General features: G+C 31.7%; 2 protein-coding genes across 2 annotated transcripts in view; both read right to left on the bottom strand.

Annotated features, from left to right (window-relative positions):
• Window positions 1–6,866: 6,866 nt before the first annotated feature.
• Window positions 6,867–17,866, bottom strand: LOC130646930 (ATP-dependent RNA helicase DDX54-like). The gene is made up of 8 exons (XM_057452603.1): window positions 17,495–17,866; window positions 17,101–17,200; window positions 16,926–16,996; window positions 16,783–16,834; window positions 15,612–15,676; window positions 13,165–13,233; window positions 11,927–11,976; window positions 6,867–9,145 (listed from the first exon to the last, which is right to left on the bottom strand). The coding sequence occupies exons 1-8, from the start codon at window positions 17,681–17,683 to the stop codon at window positions 9,136–9,138; spliced, it is 606 nt and encodes a 201-aa protein (XP_057308586.1). The 5' UTR covers window positions 17,684–17,866; the 3' UTR covers window positions 6,867–9,135.
• A 100-nt stretch (window positions 17,867–17,966) lies between these two features.
• LOC130646928 (transducin beta-like protein 3) overlaps window positions 17,967–27,239 on the bottom strand; it is a 94,843-nt gene continuing 85,570 nt past the window's right edge. Inside the window, exons 26-30 of the mRNA XM_057452602.1 lie at window positions 18,785–18,856; window positions 18,642–18,707; window positions 18,478–18,570; window positions 18,237–18,271; window positions 17,967–18,159 (exon numbers count right to left, since the gene is read on the bottom strand). Coding sequence (XP_057308585.1) covers window positions 18,103–18,159; window positions 18,237–18,271; window positions 18,478–18,570; window positions 18,642–18,707; window positions 18,785–18,856 — 323 coding nt within the window. The 3' untranslated portion in view covers window positions 17,967–18,102. The remainder of the gene's footprint in view (window positions 18,160–18,236; window positions 18,272–18,477; window positions 18,571–18,641; window positions 18,708–18,784; window positions 18,857–27,239) is intronic.

The raw sequence follows: 27,239 nt of genomic DNA, 5'->3' as shown, positions 1-27,239 counted from the left end.
TTGTATGGAATTTCGGAATATCATACACTAAGCTGCTATCAAGTTACCTCACATATGGATGGACTGTCCGTAGTAAAATCAACCTCAAGATTGTCTAAAAAAATTAAACCTATTTGAAACCAAAATAACAAAGGACACTTTTTAGCCAATGGACCAATTAAAATAAATACTTAAAACAGACACAGTATGGCTTTTTTAAAACAGATAAAAACAGTTTATAAAATGGGACTTGATAAAGGTGAGCGGGTTAGTATTTACGAATAAAAGCGAGCAGGTTATGAGTTCTAAGTTACAACAACAGAGTCCTTTTTGGAAATCCAGTTATATATCATATGAGAACATGCTTTATTCAGAAGGATTTTTTGAAGGCCCAGAATTCGAATAACAACTTAAAATCATTGCACTAAATGCAAAAAGAATCAGTCACATTGGAGCTTAATAGAAAATTAATTTAATGTAGATGGCAGCTTTACCTTTATCAATACTTGTTTGCACACCTGAAGCCTATGAACAAGACAAATGTGACTTTTACTTTTAAGTTAAATTAAATTAAAGAAGGGAAGAGAATAAATTTAGTTAGCAGAATTTTTTCATGGCATACAATTAATATTTATGCTATCTTTATACTTCCTAGATTATGGCAAACAAGCGTCTAGAGACTTTCAATTTAAAAACGAACACGCGAGATTATAAACTTAGAGAATTGACCACTGAATTATAAAATAGCAGTTGTTTGGTATCTTTGACGGCAATAAACAAATCACTCAATCTATTTATGGCGTTATGATTTATAATGAAAAATGTTACACCATGAAAATTTTACAGCGTTCATTTTCACAATTTTAATGAATTAAAATTGTGGAAGTTGTTTTGAAGTTCCTATCATACCTTATACTGAACTGATAGTTTTCTAGTCTGTATCGGAGTTGAAACTGTGACCTAAGAGCATTTAAATTTATATAATTGATAGTAATTTTAAATGCAATTATGTCTAGGAAGCATGACATTCAACAAAGTATGTATTACAAAAGCCTATACCAGTCCGATTTCCTCATATGGACAAAGGTTTAGGTTTAATTTCTTGAATACGCAAAATTATAAATTACTTACAGACGAAATATGATTCAAAGTATCCAACTCTGAAATATCTTCTGCCTCTTCAGAATCTTCAACCATGGACTAAAAGGAGAACAAACATTTTTATTGTTATCAGCAATTATGCTAACACAAACAAATTATGATTTAAATTAATTTAACATTAGTGCCGTAATTTCTGTTATGTAAACCGTCAATGTAATCATAGAAATATATATGACCACAACAATAATAAAGCAAAACTAAAAAGTCCATGAATAGTGCACCAAACTCAAATAGGCTTACCATAAAGGGAAGTAAATTTATTAACCTAGTAAATAAAGACGTAAAGAATTTAAATAATATTAAACTTTATAACACCAAGACTCTCCATTGCCAGCACTGTGACATTAAGAAAAAAGAAACAAAAATTATACATGTTGCCACTTGATTTTAGTCCCTCATCTTCACTGTCTGAAAAATCTGGCACCATATTTTCCATCTTAAAAATAAAGAATGTTAAATTTAACAAGAACTAGTTTAAGATTTGGCACACTCAATTTACAACATTTTTTAAAAAAGTTTGTCTTATTCCTATGCTAGAACAGATTGTGTGCTATGTTTCATAAAGCTTGTATTTCTTAGCAGCCACTCTGAAAACGAGTCTTAGAAGCTTTGAATCAAAAATAACAATTTTAAAAGAACCAGGTATGTAAAGATTCAATTCTCTAATAAAAAAAATCATTTTTACTTGGCAGCCCATGGCTCAACTGGGATTTTGTACCTGGCCTTTAAAAAATAATAAGGTGATGCTTTTCCTTAAACAGCAAAATGTAGTAGCTTTACCACTTTACATACTTCAATTTACATTGAATTTTTTATAAAATTAGAAAATATAACAAGTTTATCACCTGAGTTGCCACCACATCATCAAGCAATTTTTTGAGAATATCTGTAATGATACCCACATTTTCGTCATTATCCTCCTTCTAAGAAGATATTATCAGTGTTCACATTTCAAAAAACAACATTCGTTTTGCTATATCAACTGTGTCTTATTTTTTATCACGTTTACCTTTTTTGCAATGACATCAGAGGTCAAGTTATTCTTGCCTTGGACCAAGGTCAAGTTCTTACTCAACACCTGAAACAACAAATATCATAGAAAAGGAAGATCCCAAGAAACTAGAAAATGGATAAAACATATTGCTAATGGACGACCTTATTATATGCACACTTACTATTTATTACATGTAATATAAAAACTTACTAGCCTATCTGAAACTAGGTCTTCTAAATTGAATGGTATATTATGTGTTGGATCCTACAAGAAACAAACAGTTTTATTTGACTGTTCTTTCATATATGTATATATCTTTTATCCTAGAAGTTTTTTTTAAAACATGTCCGAAAGCTGTGTTCAAAATAAAAGCTGTTTGACATACAACATACTTGCAGACAACAAGCTTAGGCATACTCAAAAGAGGAAAATATAAATTTTGTTAATTGTGTGCTACCTTTTGCCATTCTAGCCCTGAAATTCCATAATTGTATCGCAGTTCAGTTCCTAAAGGAATGTCATAGGAAGCAAACAAACATATGAATGCATTTCCACCCTCCTCGATCAATTTTGGATAACAATTCAAATATTTCCGATGACTTGAATGGTTCACATATTTTCCCAGCCTGGTCTCATTTGTAGCATCAACACTAAAAATTTAAAAAATATATTAAGACATAGAGAACTATAGAAGGGAACTGTTTGTAGTTTCGTTTTTATCTTTACCATAAGATGTTTTAAATCAAATTGCAAAAAATCCAAAACAGAAATTGTTTATGTCTATATGTAATTTGATGTAAAAGCTAAGTAGTCTTAACTTCCTGGTGCTACTTTGGTACGTCAAGCTTACATAAAACACATCTACACTCCAATTCCTAAATAAGACCTTCTATTTTCACCTTAGCTATTAGGTGAATGTGATCCAACTTCAAGTGCCTCCCCAAATGAAACTGAAAACAAAAGGCATTCTCAATTCGACATACCACTTTTTGTCCATAAAGAAAATAAATGATCCACAGGAAGTTGGATACTCTAGCTCTAATCTCTCTCCTTCCTTTCTTGTGAGAACTTTTCCAGGATATTGCAGGACAAACTGGTGATGTTTCAGGGGCAATGTTGTAAACACACCATATCCTACAAATATATGTTTACCACACATCTATTCTGTAATCATTAAGAAGTTAAGTTATAACAGTTATTCAAAAAAATAACAAATTTACCAATGTGATCATTAATCCATTTCTTTACAAATGATTTTGGATCAGTTCCCCTTTTACAATAATATAGTGCAGTTTGTCTTGGCGATTTAACATCATTAGCTCTACTTCTTTTCGTTCTCTAAAGAGAATTAAGTAATACAAGTGAGTCAGTAAAATAATGCCGAAATTATCATTTGAAATTGGACATATCAAAAACATAAATTTTAAAACTTAAAGTGGACATATACATGGATATTTCCTTTATACATATTTTTGAATAGTTGAAACTAATATGTCGAAATTGTCATCCTAAAGTGGACATATCAAAAACATAAATTTTAAAACTCAAAGTGGACATATACATAAACATTTCCTTTTTAAATATTTTTGAATAGTTGAAACTAATATGTCGAAATTATCATCCTAAAGTGGACATAACAAAAACATAAATTTTAAAACTCAAAGTGGAAATATACATACACATTTCTTTTTTAAATATTTTTGAATAGTTAAAATAATTTTATCTCAAAATTATCATGCTAAAGTGGACATGTCAAAAACATAAATTTTAAAACTCAAAGTGGAGATATACATAAACATTTCCTTTTTACATATTTTTGAATAGTTAAAACTAATATGTCAAAATTATCATCCTACAGTGGACATATCAAAAACATAAATTTTAAAACTCAAAGTGGACATATACATAAACATTTCCTTTTTACATATTTTTGAATAGTTAAAACTAATATGTCGAAATTATCATCCTAAAGTGGACATAACAAAAACATAAATTTTAAAACTCAAAGTGGACATATACATAGACATTTCCTTTTTAAATATTTTTGAATAGTTGAAACTAATATGTCGAAATTATCATCCTAAAGTGGACATAACAAAAACATAAATTTTAAAACTCAAAGTGGAAATATACATACACATTTCTTTTTTAAATATTTTTGAATAGTTAAAACTAGTCGAAATTTTTCTTTACATATTCTTGAATATTAAAAATAATTTTATCTCGAAATTATCATGCTAAAGTGGACATATCGAAAACATAAATTTTAAAACTTAAAGTGGACATATACATTTTCTTTTTACATATTTTAAATAGTTAAAACTAATATGTCGAAATTATCATCCTAAAGTGGACATGTCAAAAACATAAATTTTAAAACTCAAAGTGGACATATACATAAACATTTCCTTTTTACATATTTTTGAATAGTTAAAACTAATATGTCGAAATTATCATCCTAAAGTGGACATATCAAAAACATAAATTTTAAAACTCAAAGTGGAAATATACATACACATTTCTTTTTTAAATATTTTTGAATAGTTAAAACTAGTCGAAATTTTTCTTTACATATTCTTGAATATTTAAAATAATTTTATCTCGAAATTATCATGCTAAAGTGGACATATCGAAAACATAAATTTTAAAACTCAAAGTGGACATATACATAGACATTTCCTTTTTACATATTTTTGAATAGTTAAAACTAATATGTCGAAATTATCATCCTAAAGTGGACATATCAAAAACATAAATTTTAAAACTCAAAGTGGACATATACATAAACATTTCCTTTTTACATATTTTTGAATAGTTGAAACTAATATGTCGAAATTGTCATCCTAAAGTGGACATATCAAAAACATAAATTTTAAAACTCAAAGTGGACATATACATAAACATTTCCTTTTTACATATTTTTGAATAGTTAAAACTAATATGTCGAAATTATCATCCAAAGTGGACATATCAAAAACATAAATTTTAAAACTCAAAGTGGACATATACATAGACATTTCCTTTTTACATATTTTTGAATAGTTAAAACTAATATGTCGAAATTATCATCCAAAGTGGACATATCAAAAACATAAATTTTAAAACTCAAAGTGGACATATACATAAACATTTCCTTTTTACATATTTTTGAATAGTTAAAACTAATATGTCGAAATTATCATCCTAAAGTGGACATATCAAAAACATAAATTTTAAAACACAAAGTGGACATATACATAGACATTTCCTTTTTACATATTTTTGAATAGTTGAAACTAATATGTCGAAATTATCATCCTAAAGTGGACATGTCAAAAACATAAATTTTAAAACTCAAAGTGGAAATATACATAGACATTTCCTTTTTACATATTTTTGAATAGTTGAAACTAATATGTCGAAATTATCATCCTAAAGTGGACATATCAAAAACATAAATTTTAAAACTCAAAGTGGACATATACATAGACATTTCCTTTTTACATATTTTTGAATAGTTGAAACTAATATGTCGAAATTATCATCCAAAGTGGACATATCAAAAACATAAATTTTAAAACTCAAAGTGGACATATACATAGACATTTCTTTTTTAAATATTTTCGAATAGTTAAAACTAGTCGAAATTATCATCCTAAAGTGGACATGTCAAAAAAATAAATTTTAAAACTCAAAGTGGACATATACATAAACATTTCCTTTTTACATATTTTTGAATAGTTAAAACTAATATGTCGAAATTATCATCCAAAGTGGACATATCAAAAACATAAATTTTAAAACTCAAAGTGGACATATACATAAACATTTCCTTTTTACATATTTTTGAATAGTTAAAACTAATATGTCGAAATTATCATCCTAAAGTGGACATATCAAAAACATAAATTTTAAAACTCAAAGTGGACATATACATAGACATTTCCTTTTTACATATTTTTGAATAGTTAAAATAATTTTATCTCAAAATTATCATGCTAAAGTGGACATATCGAAAACATAAATTTTAAAACTCAAAGTGGACATATACATACACATTTCTTTTTTAAATATTTTCGAATAGTTAAAACTAGTCGAAATTATCATCCTAAAGTGGACATGTCAAAAAAATAAATTTTAAAACTCAAAGTGGACATATACATAAACATTTCCTTTTTACATATTTTTGAATAGTTAAAACTAATATGTCGAAATTATCATCCAAAGTGGACATATCAAAAACATAAATTTTAAAACTCAAAGTGGACATATACATAGACATTTCCTTTTTAAATATTTTTGAATAGTTGAAACTAATATGTCGAAATTATCATCCTAAAGTGGACATGTCAAAAAAATAAATTTTAAAACTTAAAGTGGACATATACATAGACATTTCCTTTACATATTCTTGAATATTTAAAATAATTTTATCTCAAAATTATCATCCTAAAGTGGACATACCAAATACATAAATTTTTAAACTTAAAGTGGACACATACATAGAAATTCCTTTACATATTCTTGAATATTTAAAATAATTTTATCTCGAAATTATCATGCTAAAGTGGACATATCAAAAACATAAATTTTAAAACTTAAGGTGGACATATACATTTTCTTTTTACATATTTGAAATAGTTAAAACTAATATGTCGACATTTTCATCCTAAAGTGGACATATCAAAAACATAAGTTTTAAAACTCAAAGTGGACATATACATAAACGTTTCCTTTATACATATTCTTGAACTAATATGTCCCAATTATCATCCTAACATGGACATATCAAAAACATAAATTTTAAAACTCAAAGTGGACATTCATATTTCTTTTTAGATATTCTTAAAGAAAGTTAAATTTATATGCCAAAACTATATATTAAAGTAGATATGTCAAAGTCATAACTCGTAAAACTTAAAATGACCATATACATAGGCATCTCTTTTGATATTACATGTCTTTTTTGATAAGAAAATGAGCCTCAACAACCTTAAAATCTTAGGAAAGTTTTAAGAAAATCCCCGTCCTCCACGTGTCAAGATGCAATTTTTTAGACCACTTACAGTTACCAAATCACCACAGTTTCAAAAAAATACAATCAAGTTTCTTTCTTTTAGTCAAATATACATCCTAATAAAGTTTTATCCTAAAAGTAACAAAATAAATCTTTTTTTTATTAAAAATGTCTTCAATAAAATACATAAATAAAAGCATTCAACTAGTTCAATTTGGGAAAGTCAAAATAAGGGTACGTCTCAGTAAACGGTCACCACTCACACACCACAAAAGTCATCTCTGGCGTACCACAAGGAAGTGCGCTTGGACCGCTCATCTTCCTGATCTTTCTGTAAAGGACGCATCTCTCTCAAGCTTTGCAGATGATACAAGACTTACAATGAAGGTTAGCTCTGAAAGTGACATTGAAAATGTGCAAGCAGACCTAAACTTAGTCTACGAATGGAGCAAACAAAACAACAAAGAAAAAAGTGACTGACGTCCGTCGTCCACAACTTCAAAAGTTAACATAAGTAACATAAGTAATGATAAACATCATAAAGTGCACACATTGTAAAAGTTGAGTCAGTGGACACGCAGACATTTCTCTTACATATCCCTAAAAATTTTAGAACTGTTATGTCGAAATTATCATTGTAAAACTCAAAGTGAACATATATATGCATAAATATTTCGTTTATATGCTCTTGAATACTTAAAACTTATGTATTGAAAATATCATCCTAAAGTGGACATATCAAAAATATAAATATTAAAAATCAAGGTGGACACATATATAGAGATTTCCTTTACATATCCTTAAATACTTAAAACTAATATGTTGAAATTTTCATCCCAAATGCGAGTCAACAATTACAACTTCACACACAACAATCTGGAAAATGTGCCTTGAAACAAGCAAAATTCCACCCATTTTTAAAACTGCTACCATCACCCCACAGCACAAAGGTGTCAATGCTCAACATAAAGCATGAGATAATTGGAAAACAACAACATGGGTAGCAAGTTTTCATATTCGAAGCATGTACATTTGTAAATATACTGGCATATAAAAGTACTTATTTCACTTAACAGAAATAATTTTACACCCAATTAAGAAAAAAATAAATTTACTTTTCGTTTTGAATGTATAGTTGTGACATGTTTATCACTTTGCACAAGATTAGAAAGTCGTACATTTGAATCTAATAGCTATATAATAGCCTCATTTGAATGTGAATCTTACGGGATGGTTTGCACTCACTCGCACTCACTTACTAAGCATGAATAATATATAAGCATTTAATTTCTGATTAAATTTAAAGTATATATATATATATATATATACCTGAGTTCATGTTAAAAAAATCAGAGGCAAAGAAGGGTATATAATTACTTGGTCTGTAGAATAAAAAGAGGGTGCCGATAAGAACCATCAAAAACAGTTCTTTTAAGAACTTCGCTACCACATAGTAAGTTTATTTTAATTTTTATAGTTTTTATGAATCATATCAGTGTCTGTTTCCTTTTGTTTTTCGGGCATTGTTCGGGCCTATGCGGGTTTTTTCGGGCGAATACCGAATTTCTTACAAAACGCCGAACTAGCCGGAAAACGCCCGCACTTTTTACGGCGTATGCGGCTTATCGGCACCCTCGTAGAATAAAACACTACTAACATGTTTTCAATTAAGTCATGCAAAACTGAAAATTCAATCCTGTTGATTAGTGGCCACCAAAAAGTTTTGTATCCTAGATGTAAAGCTCCGGATATCATGTCATATATAGCTATTCTGTGTTGCCTGGTGAAAGAGAAAGTTACCAAGAAAAATGAAATCACAGAATTAAAATGTTCAGGTGACACACAGCAGTTTCCTAAAGAGCTTTCACTAAGTGGCAAGAATTAGAAATGCTGAACACATAGTCCAACAACAAAATTTAAATTCCTACTTACAGTATTGTATTGAACTTGAGCTACCTTGGCCATTTTTTTAACAAAATGGATAGCTTAAATCCACTCTCAGTGCTCACACAACCCTAAAACATAGGAAATATAGCAATATATATCCATCTAAAGGTAGCCAGATACTTAGCTAAAGCTTAGCCACTTATATATTTTTTTGATTTTTCGATAACTAACATTGGTGGCTACTTGTTTGACTACATAAATAGAAACGTACATTAGCTAGCTAACCACTCTTTTCTGGCTAGTTAGCAAAGTAGCTGAGCGAAACTTGGCAATCAGATAAATTATATTACTTGTTTCTGCACATTGAGGTGAAATATAACATAGGGTTTACCTCATCTACTTTATTCACATAAACAAGGCAGAGAAATTCCATAAAAACAAAATAATTAACACTTTATCGTTCCCACAGGACAATCCACATGATAAACAAAGGTGCCATTATGGATGTACGGCATGCCGGCTGGTGAGAATATGTGCTGAAAATTTTCGCGGTATTTTTGCAGGCCAAACCAATAAAATTGCAATATATCTTTTATACCGACATAATTTTGCATAAAAACAATATAATTAGGAGCCTCCTTTGTGTTACAGACCACGTCATCAAAACGACCGAGATATAGCCTCCCGCTGCTTCAGAATTGCAAGATATATATCGTGTCCACCTAATGTACGAAAATTACAAAAGAGAGATATATACCCCAAATCCAATATGCCTATTTTTTAATAATTGCGCTGCGTAAAAATATGCATACAGTACCTTAATTAGTACTCTGTTAGGCCCTTAAGAATGACAATTAGATGTCATTATGACTGCGTTAACAAAAGAGGGTTAGAAATTAGCGCAAACGTTACGTGGACACGAAAAATGTCCACATTACGATCGTGTCCACTTTACGATAGTTTTTTTTGCTTTAGTTGTCCACATTAGGGCGATTTAGCAATATATATATATATATATATATATATATATATATATATATATATATATATATATATATATATATATATATATATATATATATATATATATATATATATATATATATATATATTCAAAACAGTTGTCAGTAATTGTATATAACCTACTTTCTTTCTACATACGACCAAGCAGTATATCTAGAATATTTTTATCTTTTTTGTCAAGAATAAAAGACAACAGACCAACAACAGAGATTTTTTTTGTCGAGAATAAGATGACAACCTAGCTACAACAAAGAAATTTAAGTTTATCTTTGTGAAGCTTTTAGGATAACAATTTTTTTGCATTCAGCCTCCATGCTTCCTATGAACTTTTTGTGAAGCCTAGCTAGGCACAATTCATCATGTATATATTAAAGGTCTGAGAAGAAAAAAAAGGAGACTTAATTTTGAATAAGTTTTCCAAATGTGCACTACTAAGCTAATAGCTGGCTATGGGGAAGTTTATAGTGTTGTAATGAAAGTTTAAGTGACTTAACAGTAACAACCCTGTACCTGGTTTTAGATTTTTTAATAATGGAGACATGTTTGTGTTGGAACGCTTAATAAAAAAATCAAAGGTTGGTAGGTCTCGTTATAAGCCCGAGACCAGATATTCCTCAATATATTGAACTGTCACAGTTAAATGTTATACCACGTACATCAATTTTTGATGTCTTTAGCTAGGCATAGACATGCACAATGTGTCGCGTCTTTGCATCGTTCTGAAACTGTTGATCAAGTTAACAATAGGCAGCAGAGTGACACTGTTAGGAAAGCAGCAAGTCGTAGTGCTGAATGTAATAAGCAGACTACCAATAGATGTGTATGCGATGCTGAAAGACATACTATCGCACGTCATGCAGAATGATCAGGCTGTCAGTAGAAGTTTAGGCGATGCTGTGAGATGTTGCACGACAAAGGCAAAATTTTGAGCAGGTTGCAAATAGCAGACAAGCAAATGCACAACAAGATATTGCTGTTTGCGCTTTTCAGAAATGCCCCATATTATAATGTTGCACGTCAACATGTATTGTCTAACGTTTATTATTTCGGTGTTATGGACAAAAATTGTGAGTATTGTCAAGCCGTAAAGTTTGGAAATGAAAAGTATTTCAAATTTTGCCATAATACCAAAGTTGCACTTGATAATTTGTTTCCTTATCCAGAGCAGCTAAGGGAACTGTTAACAAATAATGATACTGCAGAAGCACTAAATTTCAAGCCAAATTTCAAATTTTTCGCAACGGATAAACAAATTTCTGAATAAAAATTTGTGTGGACTTCATTGCTTATGTTATCAAAATTCAAATGAGTGGATTTGTCCACACGACTTATCGACTAGTTACATACAAACACAATGCAAGGCTAATTTTCACTAAGGTATTACTTTTTTTCTATCTACTATACAAAAGTATGTTTACTTTTCAGAGTTAGCATTACCACCTATATGATATGTTAGTTTATGGCATCAATTTTTTAATGTTTTACCTAATAAGGAAAAAGCCATAATGGCAGAATGAAGGCGTCAGACACGCAATTAATCCGAAAATTCCTATTCTAAAAATCTTTTTTGCCATCCCTATTTTTTCCCCCCAAAATACGTAGGCAGTATGAAGAAAGGTTTTAAAATTACTTCAACAAAAAAAATATTTTGGTGACAAAAATTGACTGTAATGAATGCACTTATTTTTTATAATTTTTACTACTTTTTACCATAATATAGCATATAAAAAAGCATAACTTTTAAACCATTTATTGTGTTTCTAAATTTTCCAACAACAAATTCCCTTAAAAAAATCCTTTATAACCTTCAAAAGCGCCTACTTTATAAAAGGAATGTCACATAACTACAACAGTTGTAACACTAAACAAACAAATAACATGAATACCTGTCACCGCCAAGTATCAGAGTAAACTTTAGATCCGTGTATTTTCCAAGCTACAAAAACACACCATACCGGAACAGAATAATCATGATGCAACAAATTTTACTATTATTAACAGTAAAATTAAGTAAACACATTTTTCTCTATTAACCGTCCACTTTTTCCGCTTAAAGGGGTAAAACCCCTTAAGCGGAAATATTTTGTTAATTCTTCACCTGTTTTGTTTTAAAGTGTTACCACTTAATTGCCTCGGGCCATATATCCCAAACGACTTTGTTAAGTGATGAAACTTGGTACAGTTGTAGAATCTAGTCAGTAATTTATTACTAGAACCCATATGTCCCTAGTAAGCCTTTGGTAACCACCTAGTGACCACTCTTAAATTAATGTCAGTTCTTTAAAAATTTACAAAATTTACCCCTATCCAAAAACTGCAATATTTTCCAGAAAATTTTTTTCATCACAAGCTCCAGTAAAAGATCGGAAAAGTTACAAAATTTCAGCACTTAATTCCATTCCCAACAAAAGTTATGGCTAGTCAAGCAAGCTGAACATAAAACCGAGATTAGTTATGAGCAAACTTATAGTTTGTAGGGAAGTAGTGCATAAATGGTTTGTTTACTTGCATTATTTGCATTAAGCCGCTTTTACACTATCAAAATTTATATAGCATATACATCATTTAATCTTCATACTCATTCTCCTCTTTTAAACGCAATTCGGAGATCAAGTCCCATAAAGACCGCTTAACCCAATACCTTCTTCTTCTTTTTCTTAACTATTTTTTGAGACAGCTGCAATAATTACAGTAGTGATGGCAAGTTTCTTGTTGCTCATGTTTATGAAGAAAAAGAAGTGAAAGTAAAAAAGTAACCTGTATACGTGGGTAGGTTAGGTTTGCTTGGCTGGCAACATACACCAAAGGATACTGAAAATCTACAATATTTTAACCCTTTTTGTCACACCACCACTACCACTACCCTCTTTACAACTGTTGTAACAACGATTTTGTGAAACTACCAGTTAAAATCTTAAAAAGTCGACTATATGTTCATTCATTCTTCAAACTTGCATGTAAACGACCAGCATTCCCAAATTTGCTCATAACTAATCTCGTTTTCATTTTCATGTTATTCTGCATTTTCACAGGCGTACTTTGTGGTACGGAAATTGATATGAAAACAAAGCAAGGGTGTTGGCCACCAAGTGGAAATAACATTTCATAAAAGTGGGTTACTTACATCTTTTGTGAATTTCATTGTTTGTATGGCAAGTTCACGAGTGGGAGATAGAATCAATGCTCGAGCACCCTAAATATAGTTAATATAGAACACCAAACCTAAAAAAATTGCGAGTTCTTCTAAGATTTTGCATCAAAAAACATTTTTTAAAGTATAGTATGAATATATGAAATATTCACTAAAAAAGTGAAATGGAAACAAGTTGAACAAGAGTTAAGTGTGATGATACAACTGTCAAAAACACATTTGGGAAAACTTCGATACACAGCTCTATAAAATATTTCTAAAAAATGTAGAAATAAGTCCCTCGTTCTCTAACATTCTTTCTAAATTCTCTTCTTTTCTGTGTACCTTGCAAGCTTTAAAGGGATTCGAGGTACTTTTACAAGTTGGACTCACCTGAAAGATTTGCATGAGAAATTCTAAATGATATATTCACTTTTTGGTAAACCTTAATATAACTCCAGTATTTTTTTTTTCGCACAACCGCCATCTTGGCTATCTGCGACTTTCCTCTTCGCTTGAGATTCACCTTGTGAAATTTATTGAACGTTTAACATGCCACATATATCAAAATGGTTGGTTGGGGAAGGGGGGCAGAATCAGTCCCGTTTAAAGCTTGATTAGGGTTAAGGGCTTAATTCGAGACAGTATTCAGCATTTGACAATGTAAAAAACACATAATTTTTAAATATAATACTGTAAAGTAATTATTTGCTGTGATAAAATTGCAAATGAGAAGACCCTAGGACTTTGTGCGATTACACGTGCATAAAAAAAGCCATAGTATAGTTTGGCTGGCTTCTATGGCAATGCACAAACAAACCCTTAGCGACAAATAAATCAACATTTTTTTGTGCTACAACTACATCATTGAATTTCTATTTATTAACACCCCTCCCAGTTAGCAGTTTTTGTCAAAATACCAACCCACCCCCTGTTTATTAGCAACCCCTCCCGTTTAAGGATTTTGAAAGAAAAATATCACTTTCTGCAGGTGAAATAAAATAGAACAACGTCTATACAACAGTGTTAACACAGTGCTGATATTATCTTTCAACATTAACATCCATAAGTATGATCACAAACAAACACAAAGAAACTGTTTGTTCTTTTGATTATTATTGCAATGCAAGGGTATCATATTCAAACCATTTTGAATATTTGCCACTTGAGAAAATTGTTCGAAATTAGCGTAAGAAAAACAAATCTAACCCCTCCCCCCTCATTTTAGGGATTTCTACAAAAATCCACCTCGTCTTATTTATTAACACCCCCCGTTTATAATCTTTTCTAAAAATATTACCCCCCCCCCCTAAAATTAGCTGCCGAAGCGTAAGAGGTAGCTTAAACATTTTTTTTGTGTTTTGTTGAGTTTAAAAATTACCTCAGCTAAATTTTGCTGCATGATATAGAAACTGCCACAGTATTCTAAAAGTGCGAAAATTGGGCAGCAGTTATTTGTTGACGCTAAAAATGTTGAATTATGGGGGTTTCGATGGACATTAATGTATGATGTATGCTTTTGAAAGGTCCTATTATAGAGGAGCAGATCAGTTCAGAACCAAAACACCTGGGTACAAGGTTAGCATACTCTAAATCTTAAACTGGTTACCCAACATTTTTTGTATCTAAAAGTTTATTAGGACGAAACCAGCAGCGTAGATGTTTGCGCTACATATTGGAAATATATCATAAGAAAACAAACTATAATTAGACAGAAATTTCTGTCTTTTCCTGTATTGTGGGAGGAATTAAATCACTGTTCTTTTTTATTGAGTTTTTAATATTTTTTAATATATATATATATATATATATATCCACCTACTGAGTAACTTAGGCAACCTCGTACCTGAGGATTGTTGGGAACAGGGTTAATAATACTGATTTGAGCATCATACGCAGCCCAGGTCGACAGGTTATAGATCAGTAATTTTTACAACCTGTTTAATGAAATAAATTCTTTTCAATTTGCATGAAAAAAATCATGCACACACCTGCTGCTAATATATATTTTTTTCTTTTTTCTTGCTCAACGCTGCTAGTATATCATGTTGAATTATTAAAAAAAAAATCATTTGTACACCGATCGATTTGGAAAGTATGTTGAATTTTTTGAAATATGTTGCGAAAGGTAAATTAATTGTTTTTGGCTATGAAAGTCATTAATTATAGCGAATGAAAGGCATTAATTTGAGCAGTACATAAATGACTTACAGGGTCGTGTGCCACAAAAAAAACTGGAGCTAGTCTGAAATTTTTAAGGAACAAGAAGATCGAGGTGGCAAGAAAAACAAATACTTAAAAAACGATATCTGAGATTACATGAACTTTTAACAAAAAGTGAATATGTCATTTAAAATTTCTTATGAAAATCTTTCAGGTAAGTCCAACTTGTAAAAGTACCTTGGGATCCCTTTAACACAATAGTGTTTTTCTGCACATACCTTCGTCGAATGAGCTTGCAGTTTTTCAAACATTGGGACCAGAAATGCAGCGGTTTTGCCAGAACCTATGCGATAAAAAAATTTAAATGCTCAGATGACATTTTTATAACAGCAAGAAACCGCGGTCGGTTTGAAGTCACACATAACGAAAAAACATTTTAGTCTACGCGTTCCTGCAAAGAATATGTCAATATAATACTGATCTAGATATTAATAAAAAAATAATAAGCTACGTTTCCATCCAGTTGCATCACTTGCATGTTCCTTAATTTTGTATTTGAGGAGGGCAGGATAAAATTTAAACCAAGTTGTTAATAAAACTAATTAGAACATGGTGTGTCAAAAGGAAAAAACACTTGCCAAAAAAAAATGCAGCCTTTGACGTGTTAAAATTAAGATTTTTGAAAATGTAGGTCGTCAAACTTTCTGCATGCTTTAAAATTTTTCCAAACATTCTGATCATTCCAGACAAAAGCTTTTTTTCAAAAACGGATTTCCTAAGCAATATTTTTCCTCTGCGCATGAGAACTTAGAAAACAAAACCGAATATGAGTTTTGCTTTTGTGAGAAAAATTAAAATAAAAAGTGTAAATGTTATATATTTCAAGAACTTTATATGTTAATGCAATATTGTCCAGATAAATTATACGACATAAATTCTACACATAATGAAAATTGTTTGTTTGTTTTGTTAAAAAGAAAGAAAAATTTCCCTGCATGAAGTCTCTAAATTCTGGCTAGCTATGAGGACCTCTACAAACAGAAAGAAATATTACGTATTGTGACAATAAAAACACTTTAAACATAGCGTCCTTTCAAACCATCCTTAAATTGTTGATTTTAAAATTATGTGTTTAATTCACTTCATTTTTGCTTGAAAAATTTCAGCAACAGCTTTTTTCTTTATCCTAGCTAAGGGCCATGCTTCAGTAAAAACAGCTAAAGATAAAGGTCTTGTTCCTTAACTTAATATCAGGAAAGCACAACTTCAGCCTTCTGTTTACGTGAGAAAATAGTAGAGATTTTTTTTATCCATTGAAATAAGCTATAACAATGACTCGAATCCAGTGCGTTAAAACTTTCCTGAAGACCGCCACCGTGACGAAAGGGTAAACCAACATATCACGCTACTCCGTATGTGTGATTTAACTACACTTCAACAAATTTGTACCTGTTCTTGCCATAGCAACCACATCTTTCCCATCCATTATGAGAGGGACTGTCTATAAAAAAAGTAAGTGTATACCTGGTTTTAAATCTTGGAGCATATGCAATCCTTTTAAAATAGACAGTGATAACAAAACATAAAAATACCTTTCGTTGAATGGGTGTTGGTACTTTATAGCCCTTACGAATAACACCTTTGAAAATTTGGTGTGACAAGCCTAAAAATATTTAGTAGTTAAACTCAAACAAAGAAACAAACAAACAAAAAAAAAACAAAAAAAAATTGGGTGAGCAACAAAATAATATAATGTAGAGTTTTTACCCATTGCTTGAAAACCACCAGATTTTTGTTGCTTTTTATTTTGTTTTTTTACCATCTCTCTTGTATTCAGTTCATGGCCTGCACTTTTTTCATCGAAAGCCTGAAGCAACCAAACAAGTATTAACAGTGATCATGCAAAAAAAGATTTACCACTAGTGTATTTTGTAATTACAATAAACTGTTCAGTGTTGCTCAAACAACAAGATAACATGGATGCTACTAAATCTTTTTTTCACTTATATTTCAAGAAAGGTAAATAGCAATCACTCCTAATTTCGGTATAATAGTGAAAATAAATTACCCTAGATGTAGTGGTAGTGAATAACTTATCTCCATATTTTGTGGGGTATTTAAAAAAATGTTTTGTAATTACCATGACAACATATAACATTACCTCAATTTGAATCTTACTGTTTGCATTTTCAACCGTGATTTCAAAATCGCTTTCATGAGATTGATCTTCTTTCTTTTTTAATTGTTTCTTCATTGCCACTTTACTTTTACCTATGACTAGTCTTTCTCCGAATTTTTTCTTCTGTTTAAGCACTTTTTGCTTTCCAGAGCGTTGTTTTAGTTTTGCCATTTTTTTTAATCTTTACCAGAAAAAAAAGGAAAAAACGAATTATTACAAACAAACACAAAAAACAGGATGAGAAAAAAATCCCTGATGCAATACTATATACTAAAATCAGACATGATCTGTATAAACTTTTAAAAGAATAGAAAAAACTGTGTTGACCTTCTCGAGGAGTTCCTGCCTTTTTGCTGCAATTATGTATACCTGACAAATTTTTAGCATGGCAGTTTTATTATATGAGAAATTCAACGAAAACACATTTCAAGGGATAGATTCTAACAAACAAAGCTTCGTAATAATTTTTATGTTCAAAATTCTGCATAGAAAAATACAATGCATGTAAAAATATGCACTCCAAAGAATTTATCCTTGTTGTACCACTGGTATGCTGGACATGAAAATTAAATCATATTTAGTTCGACTGGTTAAGTGATGGAAGACAACTTCATTGATTCCAACGTGTAATCCACAAACATTGATTGCTACAAAAACGAGAAACTACTTTTATTTTACTTATCAACGTGGCATAAAAATCTGGATATTACGTTGTCTCTCTTACCTGCAAGAGTTGATTCACACGTTTGCAGTGTCGTTCTAAATATACAATATCATTTGTATTGCTCACTGTATTTTTCCTAAATTCATAACATCCACAATTCAGCTATTTATGTTGACACAGGTAATTTATAAGCTGTCTTTAACTTGTAAACACAAAAATGAAAACAAAGATCATTTTCAAATGTTGGTGTAAATTATTAAGGTTGTATTAAATTTCTTTTTTCTATTCAACCTTAAAGTACCTGTGTATGGCAGCATAGATTCAATAGTTTCTTTCATGTTTGACAGTTCCAACAATTCATTTGGTGTTTTCAACTTCAGAATATGCATTAACACTAAGAAATAAATATAATTTTTTTAATATTGTATAACACTTTTCATAGACTTCTTTTGATATCCCACAAACCTGTTTGTGAGGCATAACTATGTTTCGCGCTTGTATTCCAATCACAAATAAATGTCAGTAATGTTTCTATATGAAAAGAAAAATAGAAACTTATCGACTGTATCAATTGGAAGAGTCAGGAGAAAAATACAACTTAATCATACCTATTTGATCACCTTGCAAGTTACGTATTACATTTCCTAACAAAACTTCTTTATTTGTTTGATACAACATATCTAAAACAAAAAAAAGTAAATCAGGGAGACAGTTGCTGTATGCCCATGGAAAAACGAATATACATGCATAAAAAGCAAACAACACAGCCATTTGAAATTTTACAATTCGAATATTAAAATTTTGTGCATAAAAAAAAAAATGTGTAATTTTGGTATTATCTTATAACAAATTTTCGCGGTTGATAAAGTTTAATTGATTTTGTGAAAATCTGGCCTCTTGCATAAGTTCAGAGTTATAATTTCTCATTTTAAACATCTAAAGATCACATCTAAATAGTGCGTTTTTTGGAAATAAATTTAGGATTGAAGAATAGCAAGAAAATTTACTTTGATGCTCCAAATTTTGTGACTCAAGAATTTTATAACTTTTGCAGAGTTGTGGTTGAAATTTTTTTTTTTGAAAATAGGTTGATACCACATGCAGTTCTCCCCCATAAAACTTTACACAATATTAAAAAAAAACAGTTTGCAATACAACATTATATATATAAATGGACAATCACCTTTCTGTGTCAAAAATCGAGTAAATTTCCCCCAAAATTGAAAAAAACCATTGTAAATAAGATTTTACAAAATCGGTCCTTTTTTTATTTCAATAGTGAAACCATTGCATTGCACTAAAAACGTCCAAGCTAAATTACGGATCAAATTAAGAAAGTTTCAGAATAGGCAGGTTGATAACGTCATCAAAGAAACTTTAAAAACACAGCATCTCCTAACTGTTTGTAAAAATCTCACAAACCTATACATTATGTTGATTAACCTTTCAAGTCATACATAACACACATAATACAATCCTATATGTCTCAAGACCGTGCAGGAAAAAGGGTCTGGGAAAAAGTTACTGTACACAAAATTTGAAAAACGCAAGCTGTGAAAAGTTGTGTTATTCTTAATGGCATCTTTCATTTTAAGTTATAAATTCGCCATTGATTACGAATTAGTTAACTAAATGAATGAGGGTGAATTAGGGTGACGTTTATGTTTTTTTATTAGCAATTTAAACTATAGAAACGACGATCTTTCCAATGGTGAAAATACTGATATTTATTCTCCAAAAAGAATGTTGACTTTATCCAAATAACCAACTTTTTTTTCTGCTCAGTCTTTCACACCTTTAATTTTAATAGGAGTTACGAGAGATGTTTCTAACACTTATCATCCTCTTGAGTCTAATTTTTCAAAATATAAAAATCTTTTATATTTCCTTTATGAAAAGAAATGACCATCTGTTTTTTTGAAAAAAAACCCTCAAATCTTTCATTTCTAAAATATGTCAAGTTATCATAAAACGCTGTTCGTGTCTTCAAAAAAACGAAAGGTGAAAAAATTTAAAAAAATTTAATTCTCTAGCAAAAAAGAGACTGATTAGGAATCAAAGTAAACATCTTCTATGCCATCCTGTTATGTTTCCACAAGTCACAGAAGAAGGTTAAATGAAAGTTCCAGTGAAAGCGAAGATTTATTAGAAGAAGTACGGAAGAAATACAATAAACCTTTGACGTCATGCTACTGGATCACATACATGGATTTCATTCAAGAAAAATTCATATGTATGCAAACTATCTGAGTTCATCACTAACATATTGCCGCACGTAGTGTAGTGGGTTCGTCTGCGGCTCCCCGTTCTGGGGACCGCGGATCGAATCCCGCTCACTGCTTGGCAGTATGTTAGTGATGAACAAAGTAGTTCTTCTTCAATATGACTTACACGCATTATACTCGCCCGTCAAGATCAGATGTCTGATCGGGGTGAACCATTCTCTGTTAAGAATGAAATACGGATGTGCTATGATAAATATTCACCTATATGTACTTTTTGTAGTGTTATTATTTCCGTATACCATCTATTACATTTCAAATCTCTTTTACAAAAATACAAAAGCATTACAAGGGAGAGTGCTACTGTGCTGAAGCTAACCTGTTTATCTAAAAGCAACTTTTTTATTGTAAAAAAATTAACGATTCTCTAGATATTACATCTTAAAGACGAAAGTTTGAGTTTAAAAATGGCCTTTTTTGAAAAAATAAAATAAATCAAAAACGGACTTTGTGGAAAATAATTAAAAAATTGTTTTTACATACATTTATTACGATGCTAAAGAACATTAAATGACAGTTGGAAACGAAGTGGTTTTGTAAATGAAGTCACTTTTTTGAGTGCAGGGTGTGTTTCAAAAATATCTCCGTACTTGCGATTTAAAAACCATGCTCAAAAGGCATACTGTCACCTTAAAGATTTTTCTAAGGCTTCGTGGTTTAAAGGTAGAACGGCTGAATTGGTAGCTAGAGTGTTTTGTAACTGCTGAGATCAATGTTCTACTAGTTAAAACAGCACAGGAGGTAGAAGGTCAATCTATGCAAGAATATCAATTCAAACTTCCACATAGTGAGGTATTACTTTCTAATCCTAATTACTTAACGTCTGGTTCGATTCTATATACACTGCATCACAATCTTTACACGGGATTTCGTAAACAACATTGCTTTGTTCTTCCAGGTTTATTTTGTCTTTTGGTTTAGACAAAGTGCTCCTTAGGGTGTCTTTAGAGTTAAGAATGCATTTGATCTTGTGTTGCCTTAAAACTCGACAAAGGTTCTCGCTGGTACCTGGTACAAAAGGTAGGAATGCTGATGCGATAAATTTCTCTGATGTTTCCTTGTTGTCTCCGTTGCATTTTCTCTTCATTTTATTTTCTACTTGTGTGATGACTTTATGACTGTATCCATTTGCGATTAATGCATTTCTTACAGGTCAAATTTCTACTTTCCTCTCCTGTTTGTCACTGACTACGCTGTTGGCACGATTCAGTAATGAAGATATGACACTTTCTTTGCAAGATTTCTGATGGTTCGATTCGAATTTATGGTACTGGTCAGTGGCGATCGTGTTCAAGCTCAACAGTAAATTTGATTTGTTGATGTAGGCCGTTGATGTGTTCATGGAACTCTTATGAGATCTTTTGATTATGGCGAATACGTCGTCAAATCTTTTCCAAACCTTTGGACGTCTGTCTGATATGACTAATGCTGTTGTCTTGTGTGCTTGCATGTATATTTCTGCGACTACTGATGATGCAGGGCCTCCCATGGCAACTCCGGTTGTTTGAGTGTAGAAGTTCTTATTAAACAGATACCATGTTTTGGTTAGAACATGTTCAACCAAACGCAGAAAATCCGGTACTGGAATCTTCGTCTTTTCACTGCATGCAGAATCGTTTTCGATAAGGTCTTTAATGATGTTTAAGGTGTCTTTTATGGGAACATTTGTGTAGAGTGATGTGACATCAAATGATACCATGCATTCGTCCGCTATTTTTATTTCTCTGATGTATTCCGAAAATTCTTTTGAGTTTTTGCTGTGGTCACTTGCTGTAAATTTGCTGAGGATAGAAGCGAAAAATTTTGATAGGTTGTATAACAGTGTTCCAGTGCAGGAGACTATTGGTCGAATTGGATTTCTCTGTTTATGAATTTTTGATAGTCCGTAAAATCACGGTGGTGGTCCGTCACAAGGTTTCAGTCGGTAATACTGCTTAAATTTGTTCTTTGCGTTGTGCGCGAAAAAGACAAATAGCGAATTGCTTAGCCAATTAGGTTGTTTTATTTTGCGAGAATTGCGCAAAATGTGTTCACTTTCTGTATAAAAATGTGCAATATTATGAAATGGAAAATACAAGTAGAAAAATCTGTTCCTGTCCATTTCGTTCCATGGAAAATTTTCTTAAAGTGGAAAACAGCTGTAAGGTGGCCAGTGAAGTGCGCTATAAAAATACTTCTTGATTGAAAACATACTTTTTGCTAAAAAAAAAATTTGAAATGAACACTTGCATCTTGCTACAGCATGTTTTTAGGTTGGTTTGATGTGAGTCAAAAAATATTTTCACTATTATCATAGTTCCTGAGTTTCTGAATTTAGTAGTTTTCGGGGACACCAATAAACAATTTTTGACAGTATATAACTTTTGACAAAGATACTTGGCAAAAAACATTATGACCAATTCTCATGATTGAAATTGTCAGATAGGGTCTAAATAAAAATGTGTGCCATGCTTGATTGGTTAGGGTTCTCACTCTCACTCTTACAAAAAAAATTTAAGGATTTTTAAGGAGATTTTTGTAATTTTTGAGGAGCTTCTGTTAACAAAATTGAAGAGATTTGAGGCAAAAAACTTGCACTTGTACAAATAAAGGAAGACAGACTGGCATCACAGTATTTTCTTACAAAAAATAACTAAGTGTTTGTAGGCCACAACAACCACAAGTTGTGGTGATTCAAAATAAACAATATAAAAACTAGCATATATAAAAAAATAACCAAATGTTAAAATTTTTTGAGATTTGAGAAGAAAACCTAAATATTTAAAAAATTGAGGACATTGAGGAGAATTTAGGAGACCTTTTGAATTTGAGGAGATAAGAAGGCGTGGGAACCCTGTTGGTGCAACCTAATTTCCTATTTTCTTAAATCACTGAAATTTACTCTGTCAATAAAAAACTCACCATGTTGCAGTGTTAACTTCAATTTATTTACTGATATAGATAAAACCCCCAGTCATACAACACAATTAAAAACTAATCTAAAATATAACAGTAGTAAACATAGTAAACAATCTTAAACATTCTCCCATCTTTTAAGAGAGATAGCATTCTGCAATAACTGTCTTCTGAACAAAATGAAATGTTTAAAAATAAAAGAATGTAGTTTTGTTGTGTTTTCTTTTTTGATTCGTTCAACAACAAGAATTATTGTCCCTGACATATCATCTTCCTATGGGCTACAACAACTTGCTCATAATGTAATCAATCAAACGTAATCTTCCCATTCGTTAAAACATTCATCAACCGCTGCAAGGATGCTCCTTGCTTGGTCATTCCATCTGACAATTGTAATGATGCAGGTACCCATCGAACAGAAACTTTTCCTTCATTGACCATTTGTTGAATAGCTGCTATATCGATTCTAAGACGTTTTTCTGACACCAGAGTAGTAGCATGAATATTTTCATACAAAGATTTATTATCAATATAAGCTGTTATGGGAATACAATTCTCATTTGTTCTCTGTGAAAACAAAATCTGTGACATTAAACAGCCTATGTAGTATGCATTATCAATACCATTAACTAAGGATAAGGCTTCAGCAGCAATGGTACTCTTAACAACCCTCTTGATCTTCTTTGAACACCAAGAAATTGGGAAACATTTCCCATCCTCCGCAACGACAATCACTATACTACCGCCAGCACTGGAGACGCCATCTGGTAAGTTTGCATATGACGCATCTGAAAAGACTACCAACTTCCACAATTCATACTTTGGCATATTTGGAAAGATTAAGCACACGTTGTTAGTGGCTTTCATTTTCTTTATAACCTTGTTAGCCACCAAAAGATGCTCTACTCTTGCGTTTTTAATGGAAACACTTAATTCCAGCACATCGAAAGCCAAATCTGGGCGAGTTTGAGTAGCTATCCAGTTCAATTGTCCTATTGCAGATCTAAGTTCATGTAATTCGTCATCATTGAGTTCATCACGCTTTCTAGTGGATCGTTTGTTTGAAATCTGTATTTCCTGAATGCATTCAACATACTGCTTTTGATCCATAGTTATATTTCCAGCATCTTGAGAAATGTTTATCCCAATGTATTTAAAGTTGGTCTCTTCTATCTTACCAAAATTATAGGTCTTAATCAACTGTGACATAATAGATGCTTCAAAAATTTTATTTCCTGCAAGTACAAAATCATCTACATGCATTATAAAGATGCCACACAGATTGTTATCTGTATCTTTCCAGTAGAAAAGTGCTTTATCTACTGTGGACTGCTCTGCCTTCAGCTTTAATAAGGTCTGACGTACACTGAAATACCAATTTCTTGGAGCATCGTTTAAGCCATAAACGACTTTAACAAGCTTCCATGTGAATCCATCTGGAACATTTGCTTCTTTGGGTGGTGTAACATAAACATCACGATCAATAGTGTGACCTTGCAGAAATGCAGACTTTACATCTAATGCCACACAATTCCAATTCTTGCAGGCTGCTATTCCAAAAAACATACGAAGAGTGTCTTTAGCTGCGGTTGGTGAGTCACGTTGCAGTTTGTGCTCTTCCTCAAATCCTCTAACAACAAGACGTGCCTTAACAACTTTAGAGGAATCCACTTCTTTTTCAGTGATAATCCATCTTGTTGATATCTTACTTTGTTTATCATCCGGAACCTGTCGAACAACATCAAACAATTTCCAGTTGTCTAATTCCTTCTGTTTTGCTTTAACTGCCTCTACAGTATCATGTACGTGTTCTGGAAGAATAACTACATTGACACTTTCAACTTTTTTCCAATCTTCAACATCCTTAAAATCTAGGCACATTTCATCATTTGTACCTTCTTTCCTTATGTTGTACCAACTACTGTACTTCCCTGTAGCTTTTCCACCTCTACTTATCACTTTTGCTGAAAACCATTCTGGTACATCTTTCATTTTCACTTCAACATGGTCGTTAACTTTGGGAAAATCATGCTCTTTTCGAACAGACACCTGTTGTTCTCCTTCCAAATTCATTTCTGCTTCTGGTACATCTGAAACATTTTCCTCATGTTCACTTCTGTTACGTTGTTCTTGTTGCACAGGTGTAGCATTTGACTCTTCAACCTCTAAATTAATCACTACTTCTGATTGATGATCACCTACATCTTTGTTCTCTTTAAGATCTGTATTGTCAAGTTTGTTCTGATTAGAGCCAGAAAATTCTTGACCCACTTTAACTAATCGACAAGGTGGGACTCTGACATACAAACTGCCTTGCCGAACAAAAACAACCTTGCCGTCTTGACCAATAACTTTAGCAGGACCCCTCCACTTCGGTGAATCATCACGTTTATAGTAGACTTTCTCTCCAGTGTAATACTGTGTGTTAGTACTTCGAATCTGATGACGCAAAGCTCTTCTAACTCTTTCTGAAGCTTCAGCTTCAATAAATGCTTTACGTGCATTATGAAGGGCATTAATATGCTTTGCAAACACATGTGATACGGTTACACCCTCTAAAGCTGGTGGATTTGCATTTAACACTGATGGCAAATTCGGATTCCGTCCGAAAACTAATTGATAGGAACTATAACCAGAATTCATATGCAAGGAATTCTTGGCATTAAGTGCCTAGACCAAACCAACTTCCAACGATAATTTTGGGTTTTCATCAAGAATCTTTCTCAAACAATCATCTACAATTGCATGGTTCCTTTCACACAATCCATTTTGCCATGGACTACAAGCTGCTGTGTTTAAAACTTCAATATTTAGGTTATCACACATATCCCGGTACTCTTCATTAGCAAATTCTCCTCCATTGTCTGCTAATAAGCGTCCAGGAACACCAAATCCATTGCCAATCCACAACTGCATGGTTTTGTCAATAATAACAGAAGGTAATTTGCTTCGAATTACTGTAGCTAAAGTGAATCGAGTAGCTGCATCAATGAGGTAAAATAACCATATTTTACTTTTTACCCATTCTTTAAGATCCATTACAACACACTGATTGAAATCAGTAGCTAATGGCAGTGAGACCACTGGTCTAGGTGGTGTCCGTTTAAACTTCTTGCATGTTTCACAGTCCTGTTCAATTTGATCCAGGATTCTCTTACAGTCTTCATCATATAGTTTTGCATCAACCAACAAACTTGCTAACCGTTTTGCAGTGGGATGTCCAAATTGCTTGTGCAATTTTACAACTTTCTTTTCTTTTTCTTTAAACGACTCATTTATCAATATTGAGTTGGATAAACAGACTTCATCCTCTTTCAAGGGTACGCAATAATGGCCTGATGTTGTATTCTGCAAATCAACTAATGTACCAAATATTTCAGCAGTGTCGTTTACCAGATCTAATTTCATGTCCGCTTTCTTCATAGCTGTTTTACTAAGAAGAAGAGGTATATCACATTCAACTATGTCTGTCACAATTTCACATTCCTTCCCAGCCATATTACATGGTATTTTAACTTTGCCATTGGATTTTAATCTTTCCCCACCACCGAATCGAAAAACAGTGTCACTGGGAGATCGTTGTATTTTACACTTTTGCTCTGTTGTTAGTGAATCCAAATAACACTTAAGCCAATCTTCTTCAGTAACAGTTGCTGAACAAGCACTATCTAGTACAGCACAGTTAAGAGCTTCTGACAATAAAACACTTTTATCTTCAATTACTGCGCCCGTAAAAAGAACTGCTTTTTCCACCATATCATTTTCATCGCTTGCTTGGAACACTGGCTTGTCAAAGGTTTTATTCCCATGAGGACAAAACCGTGCAAAGTGCATAACTGACTGACAAATGTGACATCTAAGTGGTTCACCCTTTTCATCAAGTGGA

Source organism: Hydractinia symbiolongicarpus, chromosome 6, assembly GCF_029227915.1.
Source record: "Hydractinia symbiolongicarpus strain clone_291-10 chromosome 6, HSymV2.1, whole genome shotgun sequence".
NCBI classification, from domain to species: Eukaryota; Metazoa; Cnidaria; class Hydrozoa; order Anthoathecata; family Hydractiniidae; genus Hydractinia; species Hydractinia symbiolongicarpus.
This window is presented reverse-complemented; position numbering and strand designations above follow the sequence as displayed.